Genomic DNA, 22,391 nt, shown 5'->3' with positions numbered 1-22,391 from the left:
TTTCACGTTGTCTAACATACTCCCATGGAAAAATGGATAAAATAGACCATGGGTTATATATAGTTATCGGCTCCTTAGTATTTCTCTCAATTAAAGACACATTTCATAATTCTGGTAAATAAAGATAATGTTACTGTGTAAAATTATTCCCCAGACTTTTAATTCATTAGAAACAAGTTACTCATAGCACTTCTCCTAACTAATTGCGCAGACCTCTCTCTGTGACCACACACAACAGTGCAGAGGGTGGACTAGAGGAGAATGGACTTGGCAGGAAGATCAAGGGAGAAATGGTAAGATCTAGCACTCAGCAAGGGGCAGTGGGGAAGGAGACAGCAGCATGGAATGATCCCCTGTTCTTCTAGTGTAGAAGGTAGCTTAGAGTGAAAAACATACTGGGGCAGGAAAAAGTGGTGGCAGGAAAATGGAAACAACTGTACTTGTACAAAAATAAAAAGAAAACAACAAGAAGGATGGAAATAAACATAAGAACGTTACTAAACTCTAACCAGGTCCTCTTATAAGCATAACATGGAACAGAGAGGCAGAGGCACTCTGTGCTTAGGTACAGTTTAAGAAGCTTCCTGAAGCTTTGAACCAATGATATAAAGGACCAATTATAGTTTCTTAAAGAGCTGCTACTCTTCTTAGGGTCCTGGGTAAGGCTGATTTCCGAGTAGATGAGGTGCTGGAATTAATGGACTCCAGCTTCTTTTGGAGGTGGGCCTCCTGCCAGGGCTGATTAGCCCAGCTGGCCTGTCCACTGTTCCTGTTTTATTGCTTCCTTTCTCATTAAGGAAGGTGTTGGGTTTGGATAACCATAAACAACATGTCTGCTGCAACAAGGCTACCATCTCTTGCACAGCCAGTGGCTGAGACCAGGCTCTTAGGAGCCTTTTTTAAAGACTTGTGTCACAGTTTTGGAGAAACAGAAAAAGGAAGTCCAGTTTTGAAAATGTGCCATGTAAATGGTAATTTTTCTATTTTTACTGTTTTTCCTTTTTTTTAAAAAAAATTCAAAGTGGTAGAGAAAATAAAACTTTAAAAAATCAGTCATGCTTTTCTTAACCTCTCTCTTCCCTCTCACCCCTCCTCTTTCAGCACTGCCACATGAACTAGTCCTGACTCCCTCAACAGGGATGTGAGGGCAGGGAACTGGGTTTCCCTTGTCTACATGGGCCCAATGGCTGAAGTCTATTTAGAACAAAATAGAGAGCTCTCTATTTAGAGAGCTAGCCACTGGGCCTGTATCTACCCTCCATTAGTAATCTCAGCATTTGTACTTCTCCCTCCAGCAGACAGAGTCGTTCCTTAAAATAACTTTCACTGGCACATCATTTCTCACCAGGAACAGACCCTGGTTTTTTCCAGTCCTGCAATTTTCTCTCTTCCAGCACAGGGAGAATCATATTTATGCAGAAAACCGCAGGGTTGAACTATAGCCCTCAGTTTCTTAGAGTTTCACTTTCTAGGGGAGTTTTGCAGGTGGTTCCATCTGGTTTTCCTGATTTTTTGACTCTCCTATTCTGCCCATTCCAACTTCCTCCTCAGCCCCGACCAACATCCGGCCTCAGTGCCTTGCCACCGCATCACCATCACGATGTCCTCCACTCACAGTAGACAGACTGCTCACCACACCTCTGGCCTGTTGCCTACCACTACAAGTGTTGTGTCTGTAAGAAAAGCAACCAGTTCTAACATTAGATTGATACAAACATAATCATATTTGCTGTAGACAAGGAGAATGGTCTAGGGCTGTGGTCTCCAGCCTTTTTGGCAACAGGGGCCAGTTTTGTGGAAGACAGTTTTTCCAGGGACCAAGGGAAAGGGAATGGTTTCTGGATAATTCAATTGCATTGCATTCAAGCTTACCTCCTGCTGTGTAGCCTGGTTCCTAAGAGGTCTGGGCTGGTACTGGTCCTCGGCCTGGAGGTTGGGCACCCCTGGTCTAGGTAGTTTTGATTTACACCTCAAGAGCTCACCATATACCAGACACTTTTGTAAATGCTTTATAATTATTAGGTAATTTAATAATTACCTAAAAAACACATACACACAACTTTATTAAGGTATAATTCACATACCATAAGATTCATCCTTTAAAAGTATGCCATCAGTGACTTTTACTATACTCACAGAATTGTGAAGCCATCACCACTATTTAACTTCAGAACATGTTCGTCATCCCCCAAAGAAACCGCACAGCTGCTTGTAGTCACTCCCTGTCCTCCCCGCTGTCTACTTCTCCCTCTCCTCCTCCAGCCCTAGGAAACCCCCCATCTGCTTTCTGTCTCTATGGACTTGTCTATTCTGGGTATTTCACACAAATGGAATCATACATGTGGCCTCTTTGTGCCTGGCTTCTTCCAGTTAGTTTAATGATTTCAAGGTTCATCATACTCTAGTATTTACCTTTTTGTTGTTTTTTCTTTGTTTGTTTAACCAACCCCCTTTTCTCTAACTGCCTTATTTCAATATCTGTCTTTGAGCAAAAATTAAATTCTGAATATTTTAGAAGCCTAAGACAAAATGAAAAACACCATTATATCACTCAGTTCTGGTTAGTCATAAAAGAAATGCAAAGCTAATGAAGAGCACAGGTTTTCCTCTAGCACAGGTATATTTTAATGAGAATCATTGATGTAGTCCTTCAATTTCACCTTATGGCTCTGTCTTCAGATTATTTCAGGTGTTTTTCTGGCTTTCTTAGTCCTACTGCTTTCAAGCCCGCTCGGGTTAGGCACTATGGGTAGTGCTGAGCATGGGGGCAGGACTACCTGTGGTCCTCAGTGACCCTTCCCCTTCTGGGTGCACGGGGAACTCTTGTTTAGTCTCCGGCAGCATTACCATCCGACCTCCACTATTAGTTCCCAGGGTTTGCCTTCCATTCCTGATTGCTATCTTAATTTCATCTGAAATTTTGAAACCTTTTTATATTTTTATTCCTGAAAGGGTCAAGCAATTTGCCAAATCTGACTTTAAAATAGGTCTCAGGTAACATGAATTCTCTAGTAGATGGCAGAAAGGGCAGGGAGCTATACCTTGGAAGAAGTAAAGTAAGTAATCTGCTGCTGTCTGCCCATGGGCTTGGGAGAAGGAAAGCTCTGACATCTATGCTACACCGTGTATACTGGTATTTTTTTATCTGAGGTGCAGAGAATTAATTAAAATCATATTCCTGAATTGCAGCAAGCCATTATCATCAGTTCACACAAAGACCTGCTTTGTTTTAATTTTCCCCTTCATCTCTAATCCCCACTCACATGCACCTCTCTCAGATACAAAATACATGTCTTCCTTATGTATTTGATTTTGTCTTTAAGAGAGATATCTTTACACACTTTTTAGTGTTATTGGGTGTGAATGAGTAATTACATAAATAATATTGTGCCGTAAATCTTATTCCACTGCTGTTTTTTTAACTTACCACTAAACCTTTAAAACCTGTTCATGTTACTGGCTTTACATTAAATTTATCACTCTAACTGCTGTATAATATTTTATAGTATGTATCCACCACATTTCACTTTCTGTTCGTCTGCAATGGACATCTGCTACAAACAGTGACAGAGTAAACATCCTGATACTTGTCTCCTTAGAGACCTAAGGGAAAATTGCTTTGGTCTATATGCACAGGACAGGAATTGGCGAGCCATAGGACCTACGTAAATACACTATTGTATTTATCCAGTGCCTCTTGTGCATAACCAGCATCCTCTCAGTCCCATCTGCTGCTCTGGCCATCTCTGCAGAGACCAGAGCCAGGCAGCCACACAGGCCGCAGCCCGTGTGGTGCTGGTGTGGTGCAATAAGGCCTCACCCTGCATTTCCTGTTTGGGGGCTTGTCTAAGGTGAAGATGCAGAACACAGGGAATCTGCTCAGCACTCATGCCTGGACGATGAAATGGGGTCCTGGGGGAAGAGGGTCAATGGTCACAGGGCTGGGGAATCATAGTCACAGGGCTGCTCTTGACCTTTGGAGAATACAAGCCAAAGGATAAATGCTCCCCTTTCTTCCCTTTTAGGCGACAGTTTTGAGACACAGTTCATAATGCTCCTACCAAGATCCATGTAGGAGTGAGTGCAAATTGCCAACACTTGTTGCCAACGTAAAAATGCTTCCTGTGCTGGTTTTCCCTTCATCCCTGTTTTAGTCCCTGGTTCCTCATTCCTGCCGTTATTACTTCCCAAATGAACTACCTGTAGACAGGCCTTTGTCTCAGGCTCTGCTTTCAGAGGCTGTGCAGTGCACAACATCATCCCTAAGCACTGCCAGATTGCTGTCCAAAGGCTCTGAGCTCTGACCGGGATAGCCTGACCAATCTCCAGCGTGTGGGTCAGAAGAAACTGGGCCACTTCAAAACTTCAGAGGGCCACCTTTTGACACGAGGCTTTGCTTTGGCTTAGAAAGTTGCTCCCTGTGTAGGATCTTTCACCTGTGGGTCAGTGATTTTTCTTCTTACACTCACTGCAGTTATTTCCAAATGGGGTTGTAACATGTGTACATGCCCTGGTAAGTATAACTTACTTTCCCCGAACGTCAGTCTCTGTCCCCTCATGATCCGTGACCTGTAATGCATGGGCAGTGCACTCATCCGTACATGTGCTGAAAGCATGTTAAGAAAATTTGCTTCTCAGTACTTTTTAATATAGAAATATCATAGATTTATATTTCCCTATAAAGGGTGTTGCAGTCAGTTTATGTCCTGGAATATGCACTTGTTCTCTTGTCACATTGGATTTACTTAGGAAAAAATGGTTATTTCTTTGAATGGACATGTATCAATATGAATGCTTGTGTGCGGGATGCACCAACATAAGAAAAGCACAGATCATTGCCACCTGGGAGCAAGGGGTTGGAGGAATTTCCTTAAGGGAATACATGTTTTTCCTCTTTTGGGAACATCTTTTAAAAATCTCACCACCCCCTTTGCTTTTGTTGTGTGACAGGTGGTTAATACATACACCCCAGGAAAGAAGATTTGGCTGGAAGGTGTGGTAACCACCTCTGCTGGAGGCACAAACAACCTGTCGGACTCCTATGCTGCAGGATTCTTGTGAGTAACATTGCACTTTCACCCCCAGGCACTTTGAGGAAGGACAGGGAAACTGGGACAGTTGCTCAGTATTCTGCCCGTGAGAGGGGGGAGTTTGTTCTCACTGAAAATTCTTCATCCATTTATTTGTGAATGCATTTTACCATTAACTAGACAGTGCTAGGGACTTCTTTAGGTATTAAAATGTCAGGCACAAACATCAGAACAAAATAGTAGCAGCAGTAGTAGTAAAAGTACTGAGAAGTTTATTTGATGTCTCCAATGCAAACCATAGCACTGACAACATACACTGTCTCATCTAATTGTCACCGTATTCATGGGAGACAGGGAGGAGCATCACAGGATTTTTGCCCTCCAAAATCTGAACATTGCAGGAAGGGTTACAAGAAGTACATAAGTGAACTCATAGAAGATAAATGCCATAATGATACTAATTTTAACTCCACGGTACTTACAAGGTGCCAAGCACCATCTAAAGTGCTTTATATGTAGTTAATAATTTAACAGCCAGTGAAATAGATACTATTGCTTTATAACAACCCAGTGAGATAGATGCTATTATTAGTTAGTTGCTGAGATTGGACCCGAGCCCTGGCAGCTGACTCCAGAGTCCAGCCTCCATGCCGCTACATCGCAGCACCTTTCTTTCTGCTTTGCAGGGTCTGTCTATAAAAGAAAAGTGATAGACATGCAAAGGTATCAGAATTCCTCCCACTGGGAGGATCAGGAAGGGCTTCATGGAGAAGGTGGCATTTCCGTGGGACCTAGAGAGGTTGCTTGTTTCTGTTGGTGGAGAGCAGCGGTGTTGGGATGGAGAGCACTCTCCATCCAATTGGAAGAATGGGGGCACGGGACAAGTGTGATGAAAGCCTCAGCATCCGTGGGGACGTGGGAGGGCTGAGACTAGGGATGGGGTTTACAGTCAAATCATGAAAGGCCTTAAAAACCTGGCAGAGGAACCAAGGCCTTCTTCTGTACTCAGTGGCAAGCCAGGGAAGATTTTAGGGGAGGAGAAAGACACTTCTGACCCGTATTTTTAAATGTTGGCTTTGGCAATAGTACACTCAAGAATTTGGAGAGGTAAGGGGTGGGGAAATGATTCTGAAGGCTACTGCAGTTGTCTGAAGAGCAATTTAAGCCAGAAGAATAAGGGCCCGTCACTGGCCTGTCAGCATTACGTAGCAGGGACAAGCCCCTCAGGACCACAGACTAACCTGGTCTAGTCTAGTCCCAAGATCCTGGCTTGAGTAAGATCTCCTAAGCTTCTTTGGTACATTTGTGGAGGACAAATCGGGTCAGGCAAGTAGATTGTTTTACAAGTGGAATCCTGCCAGTGCAGATGAAAATAAGGAGTTAATGTTAATACACTGTGATGCCCTGGGTCTCCCATTCACATGTCCTTGGCCCCTAACACTGAGTGGCACAAAACAGTTGTTAATGAGCATGGTTCAGATGAGTGAAATGAAGTGAATCAGCATTTGATACGGTGTTGCCCAGAGTCTTCTTTCAACAATACACTCCCACTGGGTTTCACTGTGAGCCCTGGGGCAAGGGGAAGGAGCCAGATTGGCAGTCAGTACTACAGGGGACCTCTTGGAATCAGCAGTGGAATGGCTTTTGCAGAGCTTTGCAAAAAAGAACTGCTGCAGGGCCCAGCAAGCAGCCCAGTTGCACTGAGTGTTTTTATGAGCATTGTTCCCTTCAGGGGATGATGCGAAAAGAGAAATACCACAGACTTCTCTGGAGGGAGCTAGAGAGACACCTGTCTTTTCGTGAGCATCCTGATGCCTGAGATGTGTAGATCTCCATAGTCATTTTGCAGAACACAAATAAACAAGAGTTGTTTAGATTTTGGTTGTATTTCAGATACCCACTCCTAGTCAGCACAGATCATATGAAAAGTAGCTTGTTCTGCTCCTGGTATTCTTTCCTACACTATTATCTCCCATTTGCTCTTATTTCCACTGTCAACTACCCAACTTTGTGCCCTTTGAGTTCACTTCTCTTCAGGGGCATAAATTGTTTTCTAGAAAAAAAATAAAGCATGATAGGAAGTTCCAGAAAGCGAGAAATTGGAAAGAAGGCATTTTTTAGTCTTTTTTCAGTATATGGCATAACTGTGAGCTTACTAGAACATATACCTGTGTGATCATGAATCAGAATTCTTTACAGCCAAGTATTCAAGGGTGATTTTCCCACCAACACTTTGAGACTCTTCGGTGCACTGCACAGACCCCTGGGGCATGCTCCAGCTCCTGGAGGTGCCTGGCATGTTGCAGGTATTCAGTAAGCTCTCGGGGAATGAAAAATAATGGCTGCAGTGCCATCCCTGGTGCACTATTTCTATCAGCTCAGCACCTTTCTCTGCTTGAGCAGAAAAGGGAGACTTGAAACATCATTTAATTCCTCTTCTCGGGGCTTATTATTGCAAGAAGAAGATGAAGATAACTGCATTACTAACTATCCACTCTGAAAAGCAGGGGTTCTGGTCCTAGTCATTTGTGAATGCTACAGGGATGTGTGTCCCATATAGGATGTGGGTTTGGAGTGGAGGGTGATGTATAGTCTTCCCTCTCACATGAGAGTTCCTTCAAAGACTCCCTGTGTACTAGCAAAAAAAATCAAATTTATTAATTAACATTTTATTTGTTAGTTATATATATTCTATATATACACATATTCGCAGTCTCTGCAGGTGACTGCTAGGCTCTGGAGAGGTCACAAGTAGGAATGTGATACCATCCCTGTAAATGTGCACATATGTACAGGCTATTTACAGACCTGGTGCTTTTTACAAACGACTGACATGGTCACACAAGCATGTTTCTTAATCTACCCTCCATGCTGAGAACAAGGCCTGGCATTTACAGTTGATTAATTAATACCCTTGAATGAAGAATAAATGAACAAGCAGGATCTTTTTATATTAAAAAAATACCAAAATAAGGTCTTCTTTTGACATTTAGATGCTGCTTGGTAAAGGGACTCCCATATATGTGATTATATATTTAATCATCAGTCTGTCTTCATTCTTACAACAAAGATAGGGATAGAAAAGAAAAGAAGACACATTGTCTTTATAGACAAAAACTTGTTAGAATAGACTATATTGTGTGTGTGCTGTTTTCTCATTGAAAGAACACTGCTTTAGGAGGTCTTTGCCCAAAATGCACATTACAGTTCTACCCCAAGGCCTTTAATACTGTGTCTCCAAGGAAAAGCTAAACCTGTTATCCTGATTGCACAAGGATGCTAAGTCAACAATAATAATAAAGGCAAGCAGCTTAACCATGTGATATTCCAAAAGTAATTTTAATTCCCTGGGGGCTATGACTTCCCGATAGAACAACAACAGGGAAGGTTCTATCATATTATCATTACATTTTCTTTTCATTTAAAACTTTTGTACCTTCTCCCCCCTTCTCCTTCTCCCCTGTTGTAGCATATACAGTAGATAGAAAATAGTTAGGGGGGAGGGTAAGAATAGTAGGGGAAATATAGAATCTAAAGAACTTGAGACACGTGTTCATGAACTAAAGGGGGGAGAATGGTGGGGGAGGGGTGTGCAGGGTGGAGGGGAACAGGGGGGGAATAAAACAAATGTAATGGCATAATCAATAAAAAAAGTTAAAAAAATAAAATAAAATAAAATAAGTTAAAAAAATAAAACTTTTGTTTCTGTGGTTTGTTTTGTTTTATGTTTGGAACTCTAATTATCATCAAAGATTTGCTAGTTTTTATTAGAATAACATATAATTGTCAATGTGAAAAATATTTGAAAATATCAATGATATACATTCATAATATAAAAATTAGCAATGCTCATTATTTCAGTAAGGGAACATCTTAATTCTGTAGGCCACTGGTTTGGAGTTCCATATGGTTTGAGTTTGGGGAAATCATAACTATGCATAATTTGTCCCTAGTATGCTGAATGGTGATTCTTAAAGTTCCTAGAATCTAATTTAATCCAGATCAATTTCAACATGATAAAGAGGATTGAATATCTACAGTGTACTGGGAACTCTGGTGGGATGTTTTGGGTACAAAGCTAATGCATATGTCTGTTCCTGATGAGTTTTTAACCAACTGGGAGATGGCAGAGAAGTAAACAACTGATTATCATTTAGTGGGCTGGCAGAGGGTATGAATAAGAGTTCTGGGAAATACAGAGGAGGAAGGTATTACTGTTGATCAGGGTGGCAGAAGTTAGAAGGAGGAGACACTTAATTTGGAGATTAACAGATGGAGAGAAATTTGCCAAATGAGGTGGGTTAGAGGAAGACAGAAGGTGAATACTGAGCAGAAGTTAAAACATATATAAAGCCTCAGGTAAGCATGTGAAAGCATGGTGCACTTGGGCAGCCAAGAGCAGCTTTATGTGGCTGAGAGCCTAGGGAATGGAGTTTAGGGTAAGAGAAGGGGAAAGAAGAGGTGAAGATGAAGCTGGACACATATGCTCAGGAAAGACTGAAATGCCTTATTTTCTACACTGAGATGGCTGAAGTTCTTCTTACATATATATTATTACAATTGGAAGTTTCTCTAAGTTTCAGAAGTAGAAATACAAAGAGAAAAAGTAAATTAATTCATGAATGAATGAACAGAATTTGTAAACAATGAAGGCAGAGTTAGCATGGGTGTTGGAAGAACCAAGATAACAGTATTTTTGAAGTTGGGCATGCCCTGGAAAGTGGGAGTTGGGCACAGTGGGGTATGTGATAAGTGTCTGAGCAATGCAGGCCCTCCACTTTAGTTCGTATGTGATAGTAGCATACTCGAATCCCTATATAGTTAGTTACAGTACCAAGGACAATTATTGTTGCATTGACTGCTGATGGTAATATATGAGCAATCAAATGGCTGGACCACTGTTGCACAGGCCAAAGGACTGTTTGGGTTAGGGACACATGAAAGGTGTGTGCACAGTGATGGCGTATAAGCAGAGTTTAAGTGATGGAAAGGATAGTGAGTGTGCTTCTGTGATTGTGCATCCTGTGGCCAGGGGGCAATAATAAGGCTTACAAGTGGGTAGGGTGTTCGTTTTATTTTTTAATATTATAGGAATAAGATATAAGTCATTATCAACAAGCTACCTTGTGATAGGACAATTCATTTTACTCTCCCAGACTTCTGTTTCTTTTCCTATAAGGTTAGATTTGATAATCTCTAAAATCACTTCCAGCTGTTTATTCAATGCTTAAAATAATCTTCTTCTTTAAAGTATGAGGTAAATTTGGTGGGGGGGGGCGGTTTAGTGTGTTAGCCAGTCTCTGTAGAGCTTGTTAAATGCCATTTAAAATATATTGATGTAGCTTTTTCCCCCTGCTTTTTAGATGGTTGAACACTTTAGGAATGCTGGCCAATCAGGGCATTGATGTTGTGATACGGCATTCATTTTTTGACCATGGATACAATCACCTCGTGGACCAGAATTTTAACCCACTACCAGTAAGTGTGAGATAAAGATTCCCAGCTCTTTTCTCGTGTCATTCAGTTCTTTTGATCGTGCCTTGTTCCACACTGAGGGAATTTTTCTTCTTCTGTTATCAGTTAATTTTATAAATTGGACAGACACATTCTTGACCCATTGCACAGACTTTTGGCTTCCCCACCCACCCACCCCCACACCTCTATATGTGCATGTATGCATACATGTAACACATACATATATGCATTTATATATAACATATTTGTGTATTTATTTACTACCATAATTTTAAGAAGCCTTGTGCAATTGAGATTCCATATCTACTTGTGGCCTGTTTGAACTCTGCCAGAGAGTGAATTTTTCCAGATTGTTTTCTTTAATGCTAATAGGAGACATTAGTTAATGTCAGATGCAACATGTTGAAAGCAGATGGGAGAGTGCTTTCCAAGATCGGATACAGTAGGAGCTAGTCTCTGGGAGAGTGGCTGAGTGAAGTGCACTTATAAGCAGAGTTTAAGTGATGGAAAGAGTCAGATGTTGATCCCTATGTGAGAATGAGGGGATTTGCCCAGAGCACCAGCTTCTCTGGCAAAGCAAAGGAACTAGAAGGGGAAAGAAGAATGGCAAAAGCAGAGGTCTGGGTTTGTCTGGTGATGGGATGTCAGAGAAATCCCACTCTGTCCAGAAAAGCTGTGCTTATCAGAAATATTACATGGTCCATCCTTTTCACAGATGTCTTGGTCATGATGCAGTGTCGGACTCCTCTCATTAACCTGTAGAATGCCAGATCTAGGATCTCCCTTCAAGATGATCTAGTTCCGCCTCATGTAGCAGACGGACTGATAGCTGGTGGGGGGTGGGGAAGGCGGGAATACAGCAGGTAGAACCAGCTCTGGAACCTGTCCTGTGCCCTGGCCCAGTGCTCTTTCTATAGAAGTGCTGTTCCCCGGGGTCCACAGTAAACAAACCTATTGGAACCAGTGAGTGTTCCTGCCATTCGCTTCCCTCCACCTATTCCCAGGCCTGAACTAGGAGGCCTCTAAGCGTAGAACAGAGAACAGCTTGTCACCCAACAGCACCATTTCCATGTCTCAAAACAATCCCTCTAGTCAGAGTTCTGAATAACTATTGTATCAATGATAGCGCATCACTTTAATTAAGTCACAACACGGAAACTGACCGACACAGTTGCTGTTTTTCACAGGGCCAGGATCCCTCTCTCAGAGTGTTCGGGGGCTGGGTGTGGAGGGGCAGGAAGGGAAATTGCTGTTTGGAATCTTAGGGTTTGGTGTTGTTTTGAGCTCATAAACTTGTGGAGAAAATCAAAATAAGTAGAAAAAATATCTTAAACAAATATAATGCTCCATGAAACCACTTGTTAATCATCAGGCAGTGAGGAGGAGATCAGTAATACGAAAGCAGACATGTAACTGATAGAGAGAGCACTGTGACGGGGTCGGGAGTCTCCATTCGAATGCACACACAAGGGAGGCTGGCTTCTCTGAGGCGGCATTCAAGGTTAAGATTCCAATGACAAGAAGGGGCCAGCCATGCAGATTTGGCAGGAGAGCTTGCAGGGAGGGGACGAGGTCAGCACGAAGGCTTCACCGAGGGCCTGTCTGAGGAATCCCAAGAACAGCGGAGCGATGGGAGCATGGCAAGGAAGTGGAGTCAGATCACACAGGGCTGCTTGTTTTCTGTATTGTTTTATATATTTTTATTTCTATTTTTTATTGTTGTTCAATTAAAGTTGTCCCCATTTCCCCCTTTACTGTCCCCTACCCTACCCACCCCTAACTCCTGCATTCAATCCTCACCCCCCCATAGCCTCTGTCCATGGGTCAGGGGTTTGACTATTATGGTAAGTAGTATGAAAGCCATTGGACAGTTTTATGCAGAGAAGTAACATTTAGAAAGATCACCCTGACATAATTAATACATCAGATGTGTGTAATACTTTTTTAATATCATGGATAATATTTAATTTACAGAGCACTTTCATATATGGTACATCAGTAGTGCTCTGAGCACTCTGTACTCCCTCTCCTTCCCTTCTTCCTTTCTTTCCTTCTTACTTTTTTTCTTCCTTCACTCATTCAAATCTTATTCACTCTTCTTGATCATATGCAATGGGCCACTGTGATGAATCAAAGGAAAAAGGAACTCTTGGAGCTTATAATCTAGTGAGGTATACTGAGAAATGGGAAATAAATAAACATGCAAATAAAATAATTACATTTCATAGTTGCTCTGAAGAGAGTCTCGTAGTATGACTATACTTGTTTTGCTAATGATAAACTAAGGTTATTAAGTGACTTATCTAAGGTCAGACAGGTAGTAAGAGCTGAAAGTCTCAGAGTTTCTCACTTCCAATCCTGTCTTTGCCTCGTGCTGCACTACTTCATTCCGTATTCTCTGTTGCATCTGTGCCACGGTTTGAGGTCAATGTTCACCTCAGAATTGGGTCTGGAGATGGAAAACATGCATTTTACAGAATTTGAGAGAAGAAAACCTAGACTAGAAAAAGATGGCCTTTGGGTGACCAGACAGGCTTGATTTCTAGAAGTGGACGAACCCAGGTTCCAAAGCAGGACCCTGTATAGGTTAAAGATGCGAGTCTTCCTGGCTTTGTTTTTTCAAATGAGCATTGCTGCAGGTGACTTCCTTTGAAAGCATGGCACAAGAGACCTGCGCTGATGGTGGCGGTAGCAGAGCTCACAGGAGTTCATAGGAAGCTAAAGCCCATCCCACTGATTTAGCGCAAATGAGCTCGGCAGCTGTGTTTCTGGAAACACCAAGCTCTAATAAACTGTGTGTAAAAGCACTTAAAAAGGTAGCAGCCTTTTTTTAATCTTTCTTTGCACTAATAAATTCTGCACCTTATAAGTGGAGAACTTGGCAGCTACAGAGTGTGTCCTAAGTCCCCTGGAAAGAATGTCCTAGGCCAGACCAGGGCCCTGACCTGACAGTGCTTGCCAGCAGTCCCTGGAGTACGTCGTGGAGGTAGGCCTGGGAATTGCCCAGGGTGCCCCTTCGAGGGCTGTACAGCTGATAGCCAAACACTGCCAATAAAAACTTGAAGATTTTATATTGTGATTAAATCTTCAGGAGAATTTGTTAAGAGCTTAGGGGATTACTGAGTTGTGTTTTGGTTGCCTCCCAGAAAAATCAGCATTTTCTGTTCCAGCTCCTTCAAACCTAGCTCAACACAGTTTAGGAAAGATTTTTTATTAGAAAACACCATTTCGGTTTTGCTTTTGTTAATGTTCTAAGGTAAATTTTGTAAACGTTAGAATCATGGCCTAATGGCTCCTCACCCCGGCCACTGACTCAGTCAGCTTTGACCCCAGTCTGTAGGATTCCAGCTGAGCTCTGGCAAGGCCATTTCCCAGTCTAAGGTAAGAGAAAAAACTTGTCTTCAGAAAAGATCTTTCTCAATGATATCCATGTTCTTTATGGTTCTTCCCCCAGAAAAGTGCCAACTCTCGTCCTTCTGGGAGATTTTCCTTCTGGGAAGAGAACATTTAGTTCAGCAGTGCTTCGTCAGTCAACTCCCACCCTTTTCCCCTGACCCCCGTGCCACTGGGAAGGAGGGAACGTGTGAGCCTCCCCAGCCAGCCCGCCAGTCTTGGGCTCCCGTGGGAGTAAGTGATGTTTGTGCATAAGGGATCTGCACATTCGGTGGACATAGTCCAGACCCCACCAGTTGTGGACATTCTCCTAAGAGAGGGTTTGGGAATTTAGCTTGCTGCTTTTTTTTTAAGAGCTCAATTTACAGAACTCTCAGGGAAAGGAATGGTGAATTACTAGTCAACATCTTCACTCCCACGCTAGCCTAGCAAATATAATTCAATTACAGAAACATTAACACTTCAAATGTGTCTGGTTCTGTGCTAGGTATTCTTGGGACATGCAGACAAATAAGATACAGTTCTCTCATCCACAGAGCTAACAATCTGGTGTGTGTTTGTATTTGAAGGGTTACAATTTAGTTCTCTGTTTAGAATGAAATAGAAAACAAGTCCACGTTGGAATGATTTTTCTATATTGAGCACAGTGGTGGAATATTTATATTTGCTATCAGCATTCTTTGTTGCTGACTGCTCCTGCTGAATAATAAGGAACATTCAATTCAACCCAGTGCACACTTATTGAACACTTGCTGTGTACATTGTTCTGAAATACAGTCAAGGGGTCATGGATTGTAGTACAACTCACTAGTCTTATGGTGGGATTAAACCTATGGCTGTGGTTCTCATAGCAACAGCATCTGAGCCACGTCACTGTTGATCCGATGTCATTTGACCATTGGAAAGAAATTGAATTATAATGGTGCCTGCCTAGCTTCAGTAATCAGCCTATCACAGGATTAAGGTCCTAGGTGCTTCATTCTGCTCCCCTCCAAAAGGTTAGACAGTGCCCCCCATGCACTGCACAACTGTGACATGGACACAGGATCAACCTAAATCTGTCCCTTTCCTGAGGAAGCACAGCCAGTTACAAACCCTGTCCTACTGATGCTAGATGGATGCACAATTTTTCCTGATACACCACCTCATTAGGGGGCTTTGTGGGAAGCAGCAGGAGCCTGGTATAATGAAAAGATTCACGATTCTAGTCCTACCTCTGCCATTCGTTAGATATGTATCTTTAGATTCCAAAGTTCTCATCATGTAAATTGTGATGAAAATGTCTGCTCTATCTGCCTCCTGAAGATATTGTCACACTCCCTGAGAAAGTTAGATATGACAGTAGGATTCTAATTCTGTATATACATGCACACATAGAAAATTGCTGGAAGAGATTACATGTAAATGTTGACAGTGGTTTTCTTTGGGTAGTGGGATTAAAGATAGTTTTTCTTTCTTTCTTTTTTGTGGGTATTTTTTGTATGTAGAATTTTACTACAACCAGCATTACTACTTTTTAATCTGAAAAAATAAAGGCTATTTTTAAAAGTAAAAATAGAGAATTTTGAAAAGATTAAGTGCTTTAAATAATTGAGCAAATATTACCCTTACCTATTTCATTTATTATTCATTGAGCTGTTCATCATAAACACTTACTACATTTGTGCTGCATGCTAGATAGATGCTGTGCTGGACACTGGAGGCATGGCCTTGCCCTCAAGAAGCTTCTGGTGTAGAAGGGAGACAGATGAGTCAGCAGGAACTGTGGCAGAAGCACTTTGTCAGGACAGAAAAGGAACAGAAGCCAGCCTGCTTTGGCAGACATGAGGCATCAAGAAAGTTTTTCTGGAGGAGACAACATCTGAGCTGGATCTTGAAGGGGAAGAGCGAGTTGATCAAAGAATAGTTTGGGCTCTGGGGAAGATCTTCCAGAGAGAGCAATAGCATTTGCAAAGTTACAGAGGTGCTAATTTTTCAGAGTCATGGTGGATGAATTATAAAAAATTACTTAGACAGGTTGAGTGGCCACACAGGCTGAGTGAAAATGAAAAAATTTCAAAGCTGAAGGTAGTGAAGCAGAGGAAGTACAAAACTCAGCCAAACCAGCCTGTGACCTGTTTCTTGCTGTAGCTTCCTTTCTCTTTCATTTCTTTCCCGTGGGAGCCATCGGGAAGATGAAAGAAGCGGAGCGTACCTGTGTGGGGGTAGCTGTGATGTGAAACCCAATCCTCTCATTAGAGGCCCTGACAAAACCTTCCCCATGCACAGCCTCCCTTTGTGGAAACCTGCAGCTGCTGAGAGAAGGGCGTCCTGGGCTGCAGGATCAATCGCTGGGACTCGGCTGGCTCCATGTTAGTGGCTGAAGTGCTTGGGCTGCATGCCCAGTGGGCATGACTTGCTCCTTTCCTCCTCTGTGCCTCCAAACCCTGCTCCTCTGATCAGAGCCTGTGCCTGCATTGTCTGACAAGGTGGGCAGCCCTTTGGCTTCTGATGCTTTAAATAGAAGCCCCTCTGATTTTTTTCTACAGCACTCATCCTTTGCTTATTTGTCAACCTGAGAGGTATGCATGGGATGTCAGCGTCAGACATCAGCAGTTGTAACTTTCTGATGGAAGGTGCCTCTGACACAGGTAGAAAGAGCTGTGCACCTGAAATCAGAAGATGCAGGCTCAAAGTGTAGCACCACAAGGTTTCAGTTGCTTGAGTCTGAATTTCCAGTTCTGTAAAATGGGGCTCACTCTGGTGGGGTTGGGCCTGGGGAGTATTTTAATGTTGTGCTTAAAAGTAGGATTGGCTCTGGAATCAGACTGACCTGAGTTTCCAGTCTAGCTCTACCAATTGCAAGCTCTGTGTCCCTGAGCAGATTTCTAAACCTCAATAAACTTCAGTTTTCCTCCTTAAAATGGAGACAATAATGGTGTCCATCCCAGAGGGTAGCTGGAAAGGATTACTCGAGCCCATGCATGTGTAACTTTTACTACATGGTAAGTACTCAACAAAGGTTAGCTGCTGAAAATCACGTTGTAAGAATGTTAAATTCTGTAGTCGCAGTAATGATTATTATTAGTAATGTGAACTTAACTGTGGTGAGATAATATCCATTTGAATATCTGTACAGATACCTGGAAATCAATTCAAATTACATCTAATATATGAAAAAAAAAGATATTTTTTTGTAAAAACTCTATTACCGAAAAATTAGAACAAAGAAAGGAAAGCTGTGATTCCTGCACTTGAGAGGAATTGACAGGAAATGGTCAAAGACAAACTTAAAATCACATTTTATTTTCCTCCAGGGAAGATGCTGCCAGCCTGTCCTAGGGAAGGTAATTAAGGCAGTAACCACACTGTAGTACTAGCTCTAATGCTTTCATTTGGTATTTACAAGTGGCCCAGTGAGCCCTGGAAACCGTGATATGTCACATCAGAGTGCTAATGACAGTACATTACGCGAATCATTGAGAAGCAACAATTGAAGTTCTTACTCTGCCATCAACCATTTGTATTGTCCCCAGAAAAATCAACTGAGGGATTACAGCTATAGCTAATTGTGCGGCAACCTAAATAAATTAAGGAGAAGAAGCAATTATAGCCTCACTGCATTTGACTTCAGGAGCTCTGTGTGCCGTTCTTGAAGCCACCTACAGATGCTGGAGGGACAAGGCCAGCTCTGGAAGTGAGAAGCTTCACCTCCCCTAACCTCGTCAGCTCACCTAAAAACAATAGCAAATAATCTAAAAATAATCTGGAATGCTCGGGGGGCGGTGGTTGGAAAGATCTTTTATAAGTGCCACAATATGACAAACTTAAGGTTTTTTCTTTTCAAATATTTTATTTGCAAATACTAAGGGCACAATGATGTCTGGTTATGATGGTTAGGAACTAACAAATGGGCCTCTCATAGAAGCGAACATGAGAGCCGAAGAGAATACGTTATATTTTGTCTAACTCAATTTCTTTTTATTGTTTTTTTAAAATAAAAGCAGAAGTATTTTAAAATAGAAATGGAAGAAATAAAGTTATTTTATTTGTTTGCATTTATATTAATTTAGGGTTTTTTTTAAATAACAGCTTTGTCGAGATAAAATTGATATACCACAAAATTTATTCCTTAAAAGTGTACAGTTTGCTTGTTTTTAGTAGATTCATAGAGTTGTGCAGCCATCACCACAATTTATCTTAGAATATCACCTGAATGGGGCCTCATTAAATTAAAAAAGCTTCTGCATGGTTAAAGAAAACAGCGTTAAAATGGAAAGAGAACCAACTATATGGGAAAACATATTTGCCAATGATACCTCGGACAAGGCTTTGATTTCCAAAATATATAAAGAACTCATATGACTCTACTCCAGGAAGACAAAAAAAACAATTAAAAAATAGGCAAAATACTTGAACAGACACTTCTCCAAGGACATACAGAGGGCCCAGAGACAGGAAAAGATGCTCAGCATCACTAGCCATCAGAGAGATGCAAATTAAAACCACAGTGAGATGCCACTTCACACTGGTCAGAAAGGCCATCATAAACAAATCAACAAACAAGTATTAGAGAGGATGTGGAGAAAAGGGAACCCTAGTGCAGACCTGTTGGTAGGAATGCAGACTGGTGTAGCCACTGCGGAAAACAGTACAGAGTTTCCTCAGAAAACTAAAAATTGAATTGCCTTTTGACCCAGCAATTCCACTGCTGGGATTATATTCTAAGAATCCTGAAACACCAATCCAGAAGAACCTATGCACCCCCATGTTCATAGCAGCACCATTTACGATAGCCAAATGCTGTAAACAACCTAAGTGTCCATCAGCAAATGAGTGGATCAAACAACTATGGTACATTTACACAGTGGAATACTATGCAGCAGAGAGAAAGAAGGAGCTCCCACCCTTTGTGACAGCATGGATAGAACTGGAAAAGCATTATGCTAAGTGAAATAAGCCAGGTGGTGAGGGACAAATACCATATGATCTCACCTTTAACTGGAACCTAAGCAACAAAACAAACAAGCAAGCAAAATATAACCAGAGACATTAAAATTAAGAACAATTTGACAGTAACCAGAGGGGAGGGGAGAGGGGACAGTGAGGGGGAAGGGTTTTCAGGAACTACTATAAAGGGCACATGGACAAAACCAAGGAGGAGGGTGGAACCAAGGAGGGGAGGTGGGTTTGGCTGGGGTATGGGAGAGTGGTGGGGAGAAAATACAGACAACTGTAATTAAACAACAATAAAATATTTTGTAAAAAAAGTAAAAAAATAAAAGTCATGTTGTGTGGGAAAAAATATATATATCACCTGAAAAGGAAACCCTATACCTATTAGCATAGGTATATATCTGTTTTCCTTTGCCTCCAGCCCCTGGAAACCATGAGTCTATTTTCCATCTCTGTAGATTCACCTGCTCTAGATATTTCATAATATGGAATCACACAATATGTGGTCTTTTGTGACTGGCTTCTTTCACTTAGCATGTTCTCAAGATTCATCTGTATTTTAATCTGTATTAATACTTCACTCTTTTCTATTGCTGAAAAATTAAATATTCCATAATTTAGATATAGCACACTCTATTCATAAATTAATAGGTATTACAGCTCTTTCTACTTTTTGGCTATTATGAAAAATGCCACTAGTAAACATTTATGTAAAGGCTTTTATGTGATATGTGTTTTCATCTCTCTTGGATATATACCTTGGAGAGGAATTGCTGGGCCATATGTTTAACTTTTTGAAGAATTGCCAAGCTGTTTTCCATAGTGACTTCATCATTTTATATTTCCAACAGCAATATATGAAGATTCCAATTTCTCCACATCCTCATCAACACTTGTTATTTTCTGTCTTTTGGTGATAGCCATCCTAGTGGGTGTGAAGTGGTATCTCATTATGGTTTTGGTTTGCATTTCCCTAATAATGCTGAGCACTTTTTCTTGTGCTTACTTGCTTTTTGTGAATCTTCTTTGGGGGAATGTCTATTCAAATTCATGGCCATGTTGAGAGGGGACCTAGTTGTCTTTTTATTGTTTAGTTGTAAGGGGTTTTTATAATACAAATCCTTTATCAGATATGTGATTTGCTAACATATTTCCAATTTTGTGTTTTGTCTTTCATTATCTTAATGGTGTCTTTTAAGCACAAAAGTTTTTAATTTTGATAAAATCCAGTTTATTTTTTTGTCAGTTGGGCTTTTTATATCTAATCCAAGGCCACAAAGATTTATTCCTATGTTTTCTTCTGATTTTTCTAGTTAGCTCTTACATGTATATTTCTGGTCCATTTTGAGCTAACACTGTATATGATGTGAGGTAGGGATACAATTTCATTCTTTTGCATGTGGATACAGTTACAATTGTTCTGGTATCTGTTGAAAAGACTTTTTGTTTCCTCATGAAATTATTTCTGCATCTTTGTTGAAAAATCCACTGACCATAAATCTGAGGGTTTATTTCTGCTTTCTCAATCCTATTCCATTGATCTATATGTTTATCTTTATGTCAGTATCATACCATCTTGACTAATGTAGCTTGGTTGTAAATTTTGAGGTTTGGAAGTGTGAGTCCCAAAAAGAAAATGTTATTTATTTTTCAAGATTGTTTTGCACTACTTTCAGTTTGGGGTGGTGTGGCAGCTGCTCATAGCTCAATAAATAAATTTCCGAATTTTTGCAGTTACTCAAAGTGCCGTATCATTTGTCCATTGGCTCAGTAACAACAACCATGGTGACTTTAGGTTGGGGGTCACAGGGCTTGCTGCCCATTGTAATGATAATATTCTTTTCCTCACCCAAATGAGGAGTGTGAACAATAGTCGAGGTACCGTTTTTTGTGGCTTGTTTCAATCCTGCTCCTCACTGCCCATCCTCTAATAGTAAATTAACTTTTGTTCATTAATAGCCAGTACATTAGGGGACCCTTACTAGCAAACCTCACCCACTGTTTGGGTGAGAGCACTCACTGCTTCATCCTGGGAAATCTTTGTATATCCCTAAGCCTGGCCTGCAAAGCCCTGTCCTTCCTTATCCAGAAAGTCATGTTACTGTCAGCGTCCCACCCTTTATCACCAAAGCTGTCAAGAACTGTAGAGGGCCTGAGATTTTACCCTACTTGCAAGCTAATATGTTAGTTTCTGCTGCTTCATAGTTGTAGATCAAAGATACAAGACTCCTGGGTCAGAGAGAAAAGACTAGATATCCATGCCCAGCAAGCAGCATGAACCTTAGCATATTTTCATGGGTTCTTCTGGAGGCCAAGTTGCACTAGAGCAATGCAGTGGGCCCAGATGAATGCTACACAGACAACTGGTTTGAGCTATAGCTGAGAAGTTCAGTACTTTTTAAGCAAGCAGCAAGCACAAGCTAGTCTTGCTCCCCCCAGGGATGAGCAGTGAAATGGTAGTCTCACTGTGGTCACTTTGAACTACTTAGTTGCCTGTGTGAGTAACTATATAAACTGCTTTTGAGCAGAAAATAGACAAGCCTTGCAGTCTGGTACACTCACCAAGAACATGCAGGAACAAGCAGAACTGGGGGCCTACTGCCTTTCCCAACAATTTACCCCTTGGCTCTACATGTTCTTGGCTGAACTCATGTTTATATCTGAGTGTACCAGTGTGCCACTCTGTCAGCCACTCTGATGACTCTGACCGAGTCTGGGACCAAATTTGTTGTATTTGTCTCATACAGCATAGTGGTTACTTTTATGTGTCAGTTTGGCCAGGCCATGGTACCCAGTACTTAGTTAAACAGTATTTTTGATCTTTAAATGAAGGTATTTTTTAAAGATTAGATTACCATTTAAGTCAGTAGTTGAGTAAAGCAGATCATCTTCCATCATACTGGTGAGCTTCCACCAGCTGAAGACTTGAATTGAAACAAGACTGACCCCTAAGCTAGAAGGAATTCTTCCAGCAGATTGCCTTTAGACTCCAACAGCAACTAGCTCTTCCCTGGGTCTCTGGCATGCTGGCCTGCCCTGCTGATTGTGGACTTGCTAGCTTCCATAATGACGTGAGCCAATTACTGCAAATCAATCAGATAGATAGGTAGATAGATCGATAGATATAGATATAAATATAAACACACATATCCTATTGGTTATCAATTCTGTTTCTCTAGAGAACCTTAACTAATAATACAACATTTAATAAGGCTATTATCTATAGGACCTTTATAAAATACTGACCATATTGTATTGTGATTAATTTGTTTATCTCTCTTTCTCTTCCTCTCCCATGAACAGGAGAAACACTTGAGTTGAAAGTGACTATGAAACCTTGGGTGATTAAACTTTATTTTAATGAACTCTGTCATCCTCAAACATAGTAGGCATTCAGTAAAGGTTTGTTGAATGAGAGAGGAGCTGAGTGTGTGAGTGTGATGGAATTTCTTCAGTTCCCCATAGTTACTTTCCTTAATATCTCCATTCAACATCAACAACAAAAAAAAAAACCCTACTTATCTTTCACATACATTGACTCTTTCTTACGATTTTTCT

At 41.2% G+C, this 22,391-nt stretch overlaps 1 protein-coding gene across 1 annotated transcript in view; it reads left to right on the top strand.

The window, feature by feature from the left end:
• HPSE2 (heparanase 2 (inactive)) overlaps positions 1-22,391 on the top strand; it is a 670,997-nt gene that overhangs the window by 530,361 nt on the left and 118,245 nt on the right. The window contains exons 8-9 of the mRNA XM_053662539.1: positions 4,951-5,057; positions 10,394-10,508. Coding sequence (XP_053518514.1) covers positions 4,951-5,057; positions 10,394-10,508 — 222 coding nt within the window. The remainder of the gene's footprint in view (positions 1-4,950; positions 5,058-10,393; positions 10,509-22,391) is intronic.

The sequence above is a fragment of the Artibeus jamaicensis genome, unplaced genomic scaffold, assembly GCF_021234435.1.
Source record: "Artibeus jamaicensis isolate MK-2021 breed Jamaican fruit bat unplaced genomic scaffold, CSHL_Jam_final contig_252, whole genome shotgun sequence".
NCBI classification, from domain to species: domain Eukaryota; kingdom Metazoa; phylum Chordata; class Mammalia; order Chiroptera; family Phyllostomidae; genus Artibeus; species Artibeus jamaicensis.
The sequence above is the reverse complement of the archived record's forward strand: the minus strand, read 5'-3'. Positions and strand labels throughout refer to the sequence as shown.